General features: G+C 32.9%; 1 protein-coding gene across 2 annotated transcripts; it reads right to left on the reverse strand.

Annotated features, from left to right (window-relative positions):
- Positions 1 to 847: 847 nt before the first annotated feature.
- Positions 848 to 8,389, reverse strand: LOC112327651 (NADPH--cytochrome P450 reductase). Of its 2 annotated transcripts, none has more exons than XM_024602280.2 (18): positions 7,917 to 8,389; positions 6,884 to 6,943; positions 5,455 to 5,531; positions 5,292 to 5,349; positions 5,105 to 5,188; positions 4,987 to 5,023; positions 4,530 to 4,623; positions 4,175 to 4,369; positions 4,002 to 4,094; positions 3,115 to 3,340; positions 2,939 to 3,022; positions 2,673 to 2,824; positions 2,485 to 2,581; positions 2,165 to 2,314; positions 1,998 to 2,075; positions 1,787 to 1,909; positions 1,585 to 1,698; positions 848 to 1,306 (listed from the first exon to the last, which is right to left on the reverse strand). In XM_024602280.2, the coding sequence occupies exons 1-18, from the start codon at positions 8,214 to 8,216 to the stop codon at positions 1,226 to 1,228; spliced, it is 2,103 nt and encodes a 700-aa protein (XP_024458048.1). In that variant the 5' UTR covers positions 8,217 to 8,389; the 3' UTR covers positions 848 to 1,225. The 2 variants fall into 2 exon arrangements, with proteins under 2 accessions (XP_024458048.1, XP_024458049.1); XM_024602281.2 differs by having other exon boundaries at positions 4,530 to 4,599; positions 7,917 to 8,387.
- Between the last annotated feature and the right edge of the window lie 4,482 nt (positions 8,390 to 12,871).

Below are 12,871 nucleotides of genomic sequence, written 5' to 3' on the forward strand. Positions count from 1 at the left end.
TTTCTGAGTTTTTAAATCCATAAATTTGGCATCAATTACTTTCTTATTTACCCCAGCAAGAGCAGACACCCATAGACTGACTAGAAAGCTTCCAGCTAATGAATCGTGGTAAATGTGAAGGTCCGTTTGGAATCTTTGGATAGCTGTTGCTTTTGTGATTGAAACTTTTAGCCATGGGTGTAAAAATGTTTGCTAATTTTCTATTAGAATGCTCTTTCGTTAATAAAAATTTCAGGACAGAAACCAGAGAGGAGAATCTTTTAAAGAGATATCCGAGACTTTCCGGATAAGAGACACATGAGTTGTGTTGTAAAAGATTCAAAATTACTCTCTTTCCCTGTCTTTATATCTAAAACATTAATTTTACAATAGTTAATTTTAACACAAGATTTAAAAACTTTAAAATAAAATAATAAAATAAAACTCATAAAAAGATTAAAGAGTTCGTTCCACTTGTGGCTCAAAACTCTACCAAACAAATGAAAAAAATAAAAATAAATAAAAGGACCCAACAGCTTTTAAAACACCGAAAGCTACGCATACCCAAATGAACCCTTGATCTTGGCAAGCTGACTTTGAATCAATATTAAAATTTAGTACATGGACATCACGCTATACGCCTTCGGCATCGAAATTAAATATTTTTTTCTTGCACGATGGCCGAGTCAATGAAAACATAAAAAGAAAAACAGAAAAAGGACTGCAACCTTGCCACCCAAGGTGCCTGCCTCAGTTACTACATTTTACTTCATGAGAGTTAGCTCAGCAATCAGTAAATGTCAAGAAGATTAATTCACAAGTATTCACTTTTAAAAAAAAAACAAGGGGGGGGGGGGGGGGGGGTAAATTTTAGTAACCGTTTTGATTTTCAAAAACCGCAAGTTTAGCTTTAATTCTACCTTGACACCTGGTAAACTAACTACAAGCTATTCCCTGCTTGAAGATTCCATTATGGATACAGCAGAGACTAACAGGATCCTATTCAAAAAAATAAAAAAGTAAGAAATGAAATGTGATAGAAGGCAGGCAGGAAGACATCATAATCTAAGGTTCTAAGGGAATCAGCTTTCAGATTCGCATCCTAGTGAAATCCTGCTGGGACTCCATAGTCCAAAAGGGTAGAGAAGAACCAGTGAAAGAAGCTTGAATAGTAGAAGAATGAATCAATGCTATACTCGGTGAGGTTACAGCAACCAAAGGCAGATTCAATGTGAGAATGTTGCTATCACCAGACATCTCTTAGATACCGTCCTTCCATTTGGAGCTTCTTCACCATAGACTCGGTTTTCGACGAGTCCAGGCCTCCCTGAAACACAAAAGCACATATATTTCAGATGCATAATGTTCCTCACATATACACACATGCGACAGTGGGAGAGAAACACAGTCAATTCAAATGACGGGACCAAGGTGAATCACAACGGAAGAGCTGGACATGAATCACTGGCACTTAAAACAGTGATGGGTACTGTATTGTGCATGCATGGGCAAGATTTTCTTGGTGCTGTGCTTCATAAGGGAAGCAGCATTGAGAAAATAATAGTGCTAAGGTGACAGAACATTAGCACAAGTAATAACACGTACCTGCTCTTGCACAATAGTGTGCAGAGTCCTATGAACATCTCTAGCCATACCCTTGGCATCACCGCACACGTAAAAATAACCTCCTTGAGAAATTATAGTCCATATCTCTGCTGCCTGCATATGGTAATGAAATTAATTTAATATGTACAAGGTATTTGACTAATCAACAACCACCTAAATTTTGCAGTCTACAATTACTTACTCTATCCACCATCTTATGTTGAACATATTCCTTCTGTGGCCCCTCCCTTGAGAATGCAACTATCAACTCGGATATCACACCTTGCTCGACAAAATTATTGAGCTCATCCTCATATATGAAATCCTGCAGACCATAGAAATTGGAAATCAATGGGAACAAATTCGTTTTGTATCAATTATTATCAAATTAGGAAGTATGTCAAGGTCTAAACCATTCGGCGATTTCTGCATCCAAAGAAAAGCAGGGCGGGACCAAGCTTCACACCATCCTCTTTCAGGGCTATTCTTTCCTGGAGAAATCAACTAATTAATTTTCTTCATTTCACACCAAAATAAAAAATAAAAAAAATACTCCCATCAGAAAGCAAATCCATCCCACCTGTAAAAATCCTCTGAAAGGTGCCAATCCAGTACCAGGACCCACCATTATAATTGGAGTTGAAGGATCTGCTGGTAACTTGAAATTAGATGTTCTGGTGAAAATGGGAGCCCAACTACATTCATAACTTTTCTCCAGAGGAACTGCATTCTGTTGTTTTTTAATTTTTAATTTATAGTTTTTGAGAGAGTCAGGGGAGGGGGGATACAGCAAAATATTAGATTTTCCAAGATGCTATGCAGAAATAATCTCAAACATTAAGGATAGTACAGAAAGAGAGAAAGTGCTGTTTTGTAAAATATAATGGAGGCTCTCAATACCTTCATCCAAGTTGAACACACCCCTTTGTGAATTCTACCAGTGGGAGTTGGACCATATACTAAAGCACAGGTCACATGTACTCTATTGGGAGTATATCTGCAGAAAAATATCAGGATACTATGTTTTTATAATTCAATCAAGAAGATAAATTCGCATTTCAAATACTCAACATGAATAAATAGATTACCTAGGAGAGGATGAGATAGAATAGTAGCGAGGCTGTAGGCGAGGAGCCACTGCAGCAAAAAAGATACCAAGGGGAGGTTTCGAAGATGGGAACTCAGCCATTACCTCGAGAAGACTTCTCTGACTTGCCATGACCCAGTGAGAGTATTCATTCTGGAATTTTTATTTTTATTTTTTAGAAAAAGAACATATTAGATGAGCAGGAATATACAGAAGACATCAAACAGAGCAAAAAAAATCAACAAAAAGCATGGATCACCTACTGACCTTTCCTTGCGGTGATGATAAAAACTTGAGTCTATCTGCCTCGCTAGGTTCACTGGCATGAGCAGCCAAAGCAAGCAAAGCAGCCTGACAGCATAATTTCCAACCAACAATAGATAAATCTAACAGAAGTAGAACCAGAAAATAAACCTGAACAAGAAAACACGTGAAAATATCACCTTTTTAGGAGGGCTCAAGAGATCTGCATAGCATGCCAATGCAGTGTGAAGTGTGCAGGGACCTGGGAAAGGAGGCGGCAATGAGCTTCCAATAGCTGTGCCATCCTCATTATCAGCATGAATAGAAAACAACAAATCTAAAGGTTTATCTAGCAACTTCCCTGCTTCTTCAACAGTTTCATCACTATTCTCAGCATACACCCCCAAATGGTCTCCAGTTTCATATCTGAGGAGAAAAGTCAGCAAAGAGGCTGTTACTAACACTAGTGTGCAAACTTAATGGCAAATAAACAAAATACTTTTTTTCAAAACATAAACAAAAAAAGGAAGAAAGAAACCAGTATGGTAATAAACGAATATTACAACACACCAGAAAACTGCAGAAAATATCACTCTACAGAATTCAAAAGCATATTAAGAAACCACCAAGGATACCCACCCAAAAAGTAGTGAAAAGGTACGTAAAGAAAAGAACAAATACTAGAGCTATGTGACACCGCAAATCTCAAAATAAGAAAATAACTTTTTGAGGATATCTCCTTCCTGGGAATATAGCATCTTTATAATACACACAATAAATAGAGCAAAGAGGGGCTCACACAAAGAAGTCCAAATTCACCCTAAGCGAAGAAAAGATTTGTAACAGATAATACACTTAATTTCCAAATATCCCAAGATCAGGCAAATTATTCATACAAAGAAAATTTCAGGACCTTTGTAGCAAACAAGAGGAGAAGAAGCCTTTGGGCTTCCACTTAAGCGTCAATGGTAGGGAGGGTTAAGTTGAGATAGGTCTTGGACCACAAGAAATTGAGAAAAAAAGGAATTTATAAAGGGATATGAATTATTATGTTAAACGGAGAGTAAAAGTACAGAGATGAACTTACGTAATTCCAGTCCCTGTGATGTCAAATTCCAGATGTATGCAAGACCGGTCAGACTCTGCTTTGTGAAGCTCTTTTTGGACAGCAACATTGACTCTTCCGGAAAGAGGGAAAACACCAATTTCAGCAATAACAAATCAGTTATGATTAACACATCCTATACCTTAGTTGATTACCTGCATGGATGGTGAATATCAAAAGACACATTCCCATTTGCCAAGTTTGAGAATTTATCCTCAACAGATATTATAGAAGGATCATGAATCACTAATCGATATTCAGGTATAGCAGCTGTATAAGGAGTAGATGGAGCATTCACATCATCTTCATCTCTGAGCAACTGGTCTAGCTCAGGCCACAAAAATTCTTTCCTGAAAATAAAAGGAACAAAAACAGATGCCAATTAGGTAAGTTGCACCCAGGAAGCTCCATCCATCCAGAGAAAGAAAACAAAAAAGCCAATCTCAGCTAAGACAGCAATTGCAAGACACTCCATCCACTGAAACACTCAAACATGAACATGTTGCATACCAAGCAGAAAAATCATCCTCTATGCATTGATCATCGTCGCCAAGACCAACAGGAACGAGACGCTTTCCTCCTATATCAATCACACAGGAAAATTCTACCACATTCAAAATAATACACAACATAAAAAACTCAAAAAGAAGGGAATGAAATGAAAAAAATTGCCAACCAGTGCAAGACATAAAAGTTTGACATGCATGCCAATCTACAGGACATGCATCTAAATCAAATATCCAAAACAAGCATGAGAACAGAATCAGAAAGCAATGTCATGAACAACTTGAAACCATGGGGGCACTGAGTTGCAAACTGCAGAATTGGTACAACATTTAGTATTTTTTTCCTCAACATATCCTCCAAAACAAAATGAGAAAACTTGATGTACTGCTACATTGCAATGAATTAGATTCAAACCATAACCCTAAGTCAACGAGAATAACTAAATAAAATTGAAATATACCTTGTTCATAGAGCAGGTCATCAAGCACCTTCGCTATCTGTTTAGTGAACAGTGTGTCATCAGATATTGCTTACTTAAAATGAAGTCTGAGAGGAAAACAAATCCAACTGGTTTTTACCTTATTAAAATGTTCATATTGACGGTTACCAAGACCAAAAACACCATAAGAAAGCTGTTGAAGCCAGATTCCCCTTTCATTTCCCTGGAAATAGAACACCATCATTGCGGGACATTTAGCTAGAAATTCTGGTAAAACAAAGCTACAGGCATTAAGCTCATATAGGCATTGTAAGAAAGTCACCAACCTCAGTAAACCACTTATAAAATCTCGCAGCGTTATCAGTTGGCTCTCCATCTCCATAACTACATTGTAAGATTCAAAAACATTCAACGCCAATTTTTTTTTTAAAAATTGAAATACATGACCAACATGCAACAAAGTACCATCAAGAGTAAAATTATTCTTACGTGGCAACCATGAATAATGCCAAAGTCTCTTTCTTCAATTTTTCTTCATATTGATCATCTTCCATAGCATAATCATCCTGATTCAAGCCACAAAGAACACGAACATATGCTATAATTTCTAAAGAAGCCAATTCTCTCATGTAATGCTGCAATCAATGTCACTAGATCATTGGCCCGTATTATGTTGCGGGTAAGATTAATTTCTTTTTAACATAAAAAAATATCTAAGTGCAGCTAATCTTTTTCTAATAGAAAAAAAAAATTCAAACCGTGTGGGAGTCGATCTAATGTGACCCAATCGACTCGATGAATCTAAAGGCAAGCTAGATGATTGGTAAAAACGTAGTTTAATTCAAAACAATTTTAAAATGACATTTTTTTTTTAAATATTGAGACAACAACATAATGAATCAACTCATGTCAAATCGAGTTAACCTTTCAAATTCACGACCTAGGTCATGAGACCATGATAACCCTACATAAAGCAAATCGAAACAAATTACAAAGCTCAATTCTCAATCAACTCGATGTTGAATGATGAAACTAAAATAAAAATAAAAGATAAAAAGATAAAAAAAAATGACTCAAGTCAACCTGAATTAACCTGCCAAATTCATGACTCGGGTCATGAGACCATTATAACCTTATAGAAAGAAAATCGAAACAAATTATGAAGTCTAATTCTCAATCAACCCAAAATTGATGAAAAAAATGAAAAAAAAAAGTCAATTTAAAAAAAGAACAAAAAAATGACCTTAGTCAACCCGGATTAACCTTCCAAACTCATGACTTGGATCATGAAACTGGGATAACTTTAAAGAAAGTAAATAAAAAAAAAAGACTAGAGTCAACCCGGATTAACCTACTAAGGCTACAACCCGTGTCATTAGACTGAGATAACCCTATAAACAAATTGAATAAATTCTCAATAAACTCATTATTGAATGATGAAATTGAAAAAAAAAATCAATCTAAAAAAGAACACAATTAAATGACCTGAGTCTACTCGGGTTAACTTGCAATACCCATAACCCAAACCATGAGACCGAGGAATAACCTCATAAAAAACAAACCGAAGCAAATGACAAAACTTAATTCCTAATTAACCTAATGTTGAAGATGTTAAAAAATTAAACTAAAAAAATGTCAATTAAAAAAAACTCAAGTGAACTAGCTTAACCCGCCAAATCCATGACATGGATCATAAGATTGAGATAACCATATATAAAGCAAACCATAACAAATCATGAAACCTAGTATCCAATAAACCAAACGTTGAAGGATGAAATTAATATATATATATATATATATATATTAAAAAAAAATATTATTGCAATGAATAGTATTTTAAGGGATGATACATAGTAAAAGAACCACCTCTTATAAAAAAAAAATTTAATAATTTGTGAAACAATTCTATCCAACATACCAGGTCAAACACTTTAACAGCTGCTTTCTCATATCTTGCTTTGACCTCTTCAGCTAAAGCCTATGATAATAGCATTAATTAGTAAAAAACTACTTTAAATAAAAGCATAATAGTGCAAAGTAACACATTAAATAAACCACATCAAAATGAAGATCGAATGCTCATGCCTGCTCCGATTGTTTAGAATTGAATATATCGGAACAAATAACACATGTAGAGGACAGAAAAGTGTCTATCTCTAATGAAAACACCTAGCACAGTGACTTGGCAATAGCCCCAAGACAAAACATGACCACTAGGAGTAGAATTCAATTCCAGCACTCTCTTGTGACTACCACTGTAGATAAGATGTGAGGCTCCGACATCTCATGAAGCTCAGTCCTTAAATTTCTCACGGAGTCATTATCAGCTAAAGTACCTTGAATGTGATCTGCCCACTGTTTATTTATTATTTTTTAAATCAGGCATGTGATCTGCCATGCTTTGGCACCAGCTGTTGCCCCCATTGAAACGTCTAACATCACAAAAGTTCATCTACTATGATTGTATATCATAAACAGTAAAGCTTTGCTAAAACTATGAAAAATGCCACCCTTGGTACCACAAGACAGCAAAGACGTAGAAAAGCAGTAAGCATAAATGTTAATGTATCATCAAAACCAATCAATCAAAAACTACTGACAATTCAAAGAGATTAAGCTAAGTACCAAATATTAGCTGAAAAATATCCAGCTACTATCTGATTCACAATAAAAAAATAATAACTTACTGCTGTTCAAAGAAAATATCAGGACAACATTTCTCGAGGAAAACCAATAAATTAAAAACCCACTTTAACGCAGCTAGTCAAAAAACAAAAACAAAAAAAGAGAGGATGAAACAGAGACAAACGATCAAGATTACAGAAAAACAACAGGATAACCATCAGCCATTCTTTTTTAATTAAGACTAAAAGCAGTTAGATATAGCTTTTAATTATGATTATGATTCTAGATCAATCTAAATTTTAGATAAAACAATTGTCATTATTTACCTTAGCAAAACCCTCCGCAGTTCCGGTCTGAGTCCCATAAAAGATAGTAACCTTAGTTTTCCCACCCAGAGCCTCGGACTCATCCTCCTCGTCCTTAATTGAAAGTGACTTAGGAACCACCAACGGCTTGACGTCTTTGCTCCGATCGGACGATCTCTTCAATACAAGCACCACCAATCCAACTAGAGCAGCAAACGACGTGGTAATTATCACAACAACTGAGTCAGACAGGGAGTCGCCAAAAGATATCCCTAGCACTGATTGAACGAACCTCGCCAAATTTGAACCACCTGAACTCATCCTTGATTAAGAAATGATCGGAATTTTTTTATGGTTTTAATGAGTTCGATTTGGTTTAGTTGTCTTGAAACGTGGTCACTAGCTCTCTCTCTTTCTTTCTAGAGTGAACCCTAGAAGATGGGGGTGGGTGAGCAGGGAGAGAGAGAGGGAAGACAGGGAAGACAGGGAAACAGGTATACTGCTGTCTTTTATGTGGGACCGACTAAGTGCTTCACCAGTGATTTTTTTTAGCAAAAAGTTAAGGAAAAATAAACGAGAGGCTAGTGTGGTCGAGTCATTGTTTGACACTAGTAGAGAGTAGAGGGTAGAAAGTAGAGAGCACAGGCGTTGACGACAGAGTTTCTATTTTATTTTTCTTTCTTGCATTACTTTGTGTCTTTTCGTGCCTTTTTCTTCGGTCATAAATCTTTCACATTCGGGAGGGTCACGGCTTTGATTTTAGGGATTTTATTTTATTATTGCCTGACAATTTAACTAAATTGTGCTTTTAGCCTTCACCTTTCAACATCTTTTCAATCTTTTCTTTTTATTATCTTTACTTATTCTACTATACAAATTTATTTCATCACTCCTGAGGATGAAAATAAAAAAATCATGTTCAATCCATCTACTTTTCATATTCAGTCAAATCAATCCAATACACTTTTTTTTTCTCACATTGACCCATGTATTGTTAATTTTGGGTTCTTTCGAACCCTCCATCTATATACACATCGCAGACTTTTCGTTATGTTGAACATACTATGTTAGTTGACTCAGTTAAAAAGTATGGAATCACGAGTATGGCTTAAATTAAAAAAACAAATATTAAACTTAGAATAATATGAAAACCAGCGGAAAAATAAAGAAAGAAGTGAGCTTTGGAGTTATATATATAACATCCTTAAGGTGACTTTACAAAATATGCTACATTTTCTATTTGAGAAAAACTTAAACTAAATTATTATATTATACAAAATATTAAATTTACGCATATGATGAATATGGATTAAACAATCAACCTCAATTCCTTAAATCTAAAGTCACTAATCTTTTAATTGAGAAGTAATTAGCCTCCGCACTTTGTTATGAGTTATACCAAAACTTTTTAAAATATAAAAACAAATGTATAAGTATTGTTAATGTTTTTTTTATTTCCAAGAAAATTTTTTATTATAAGCTTAAAATTTGATATAAGCGAAATAAATTTATTTTTAAATATCAAGATGATAACATCTACGATCAATCTATGTAAACCCGAGTTAACCTGTCAAACTCGCGATTCGAGTCATAAACCTAACTAAATTTAATAATAATAATTTGGTGAAACAATTTTTATTTAATTATATAATAATAAAAATAATCGCTATTAGACAAACAATTATATAAAAATTTCAAAATAATGATGATGATGAGTTGTAAAACCAAACGCATATTAATATTATAAAACAATTGTTATGTTTTTATTAAAAAAACAATGTAAAAATTGGATGGTATTAATAAAATAACATGTAAAATTTATTATTAATTAATTTAAAAAATTAATAAACTAATATATTTATAATATTTTAAATTAATTAATTTTTTTTAAAATAAATTTAAATTAAAAAAAAAGGATAAAACACACGAGCCTAGATAGCCCAACACATTTAGCTTTCTAAAAGGGCCCAAACATTTGGGCCTGTTAAGCCCATATGTATGGCCTTAATTAGAAAACTCAAGCTCGCACCTAGTTTTTTTTTAGGAGCGGGCGACGTGTCATCTAATCTTGTTTTTTTTTTTAGAGCGGGCAACAAGTTGCTTGCAGTGGTAGGCAATCTATTTCCCACTAAGCGCTGCTCAAAATCCAGCCACCAGTGTGACTGCTAAAAAATCGAAGAAGGTGAGTTTTTTGCTTAAGAATTTATTTTTCAATCCATTTAACCTAAAAACACCCAATAAACACTATAAAAATCTCCATAACACACTTACCAACACTAAAAACCCTAAGATCACTAAAAACAAAAAATCAACCGAATCAAAAAAATCTAAACGGAACCGGGGGTTTTGGCTTAAAAACCAATTTTATAAATCACTTACCAACTCCAAAACACCTCAAAATCACTAATAAACCAAAAAACAACTGAATCAAAAAAAATCTAAATAGAATCCAATTGGAGTATTTTGCCCTAAAAATCTATTTTCTATCTATTTTCACCTAATAACCACTATGAAAAACTTCATAAACTACTTATTAACCCCAAAATACTCCCAAATCACTAAAAAATTCAACCTGATAAAAAAATCTAAATGGAACAGGATCTATATTCTTAAGCATGTTTATAGAAAAAAAATCATCACCATCAAACTTTTCTAATTAAATGGAACTCATTGACACTAAAATCGATCATTTTGATCATCGAAGGGTGGCGAACCGAAAACTCTATTTATCACTATAATTCGATGATCTTTTCTTGCACCTAGGACTAAAAAAATAAGGAAAATGAAGATTTGTATCGAAATAAAATTTTCAAAACCTAAAGGGACTACAATAAAATAAAAATAAAAATATAGCGATCAAGAAGAACTTTATCATGCTAATTTTATATTGTCCAGCATAATTTGTTGTATTTTACACTTTGGTCTTACATCTTTTAATTGTGTTTTTCTATAACAAATCATAAAAATCAATTACCAATTTGATAAAAAAAATATAATTGAAAAATAAAGTTCAAGAAGAAGAAGAAAAGAAGAGCATAGTGGATTTATGGTTCGTTTCGCCCAAATCTTTTAGTGTTTCTTGTAATTATAATATAATTAGTTATGCCAAAAACCTAGCACCACCACTCACCCCCTCTACTCTTCCACCGTCCAATGTTACTTCTCCATAACCACCATCATTTGCTCCTTCACCAACCATTCCATCTTTCTCTTGAAAGAATTGAGCAACTCTACCAAATATGCCATTGGAATTTTGAACTAGGTTTTTTTGATGTGTTTGTGTAGTGAGGTTTCTATGTCATGATGATAAAAGACATAAATGATGGCAGTTTGTGGCCATGGTTACATGTTGTTTTGTGAAAAATGAAAATTAACAACAAAAAATTGGCTAAAAAAGCACTTCTTTGTTTTAAGAAGAGAGTAGATTTCTAAACTAATAGTTGCTTTACTTTCAATGTTAACCAAACTCTAATTTTAAAAAAAGTATACATTAAAAGCGCAAGAATATCAAATATGCATTATAATGAAAATAGATGAGTAATTCAAAACAACCTAAAATTAGCAATAAATAGTTCAATTTAAGACAAAAACATTTATAAGGTGACTAGTTATGGTTTTTATTGGTTGGAAATAGGATTTCTCATGTGTTTCTAAAATTTACTTCAATACTTAGTTAAATTACACATTTTGTTATTTATTTATTTATTTAATAATAAAGATATTTTCTATTCAACTTACATGTCATTAAAGACCAAGTTCTTACTCGATTGATCTTAAAAGCACTCTCTCATATCAGTTTGATGTATTCAAAAGAATATCTTCGTCTAAGTGTCGATCTTAATTTTTTTAATTCAAGAAATAAAAGAAAGTAAAATACCTTTTTTAACCATAAAAAAATCCCTTGAAGTTTTTAAGTTAATTCATTACGAAACATGAATAATGAACTAACAAATTTTTTAAAAACAATATGATGACATATTGACATGTTTTGTTCTTGGTGTGTTTTTTTAAAAATTGATAAAAAATATTTTATTAATTAAAGAAATATCAATACATCATAGCAAAAATACATAAATTATAACAAACTTTGAGAAATTATGGCCTTTAGCAAGGAATTAGAAAAAAAAAAACATAAAACTCTAGGGTTGTGTTTATTAATGGATTTTTTTTTTAAGAAAGATTTTAAGAAAAAAAAAGAAAACATGTTTACTAATTAAAATAAAAATTATTTTATTGGAAAAATGTGTTTTCTAATATTTCAATTCTATGAAAAACTAGAAAACATTAAAAAAAAAGTTGCTTTTAAAATTCTCCGTGTTTGTTCATCTGGTTTTTTATATTCATTTCTTTTATTATTTTTAAGGTAAAATAAGCAAGGATCTTACTTTTTATTTTGAGAAATTTGTACTAATAATTATTATTTAAGATTTTCCATGAAGAAATATTTTTAGAATAAATAAGAAAACCAAAGATGAAGACTAAAACTATTTTCTAAAAAAACACATTCAAATAAAATTTAATAAGACCCTTATGTTAAATATAAAAACCATATGCATTTAAGATACTAGATAAGGTAATGGGTATTACATTGCAGTTCATTGCCAAGTTACATGTGGCAGTAGTTATCTTCCCAAACACAATTGGTATAATAATTAGATCTAATTTAAATAATATTTGATAAAAATATTTGGTGTCGCATGTGGACGACGTTGTGACAATCATCCTTCCAAGTCAGGGTTATCAGGATAGATATGGGTAGAAATGACAATGAATTCTTGTTCTTTATCAGTAAAAAAAGAAAGTTGTTACATGATATTATAGTCATTAGAAAACTTAATGGTTTGCATAACCGGGTAGGAGGACTAGTTGTGCAAGGAAAAGATGTATCACCCCTAATGCACCCTACCTTGTAAACTGCATTGTTGTTTATTCTAAGTCATGTTTCTATTCGTTAGTCTATCTAAGATTCGAGAAAA

The sequence above is a fragment of the Populus trichocarpa genome, chromosome 5, assembly GCF_000002775.5.
Source record: "Populus trichocarpa isolate Nisqually-1 chromosome 5, P.trichocarpa_v4.1, whole genome shotgun sequence".
Lineage (NCBI taxonomy): Eukaryota > Viridiplantae > Streptophyta > Magnoliopsida > Malpighiales > Salicaceae > Populus > Populus trichocarpa.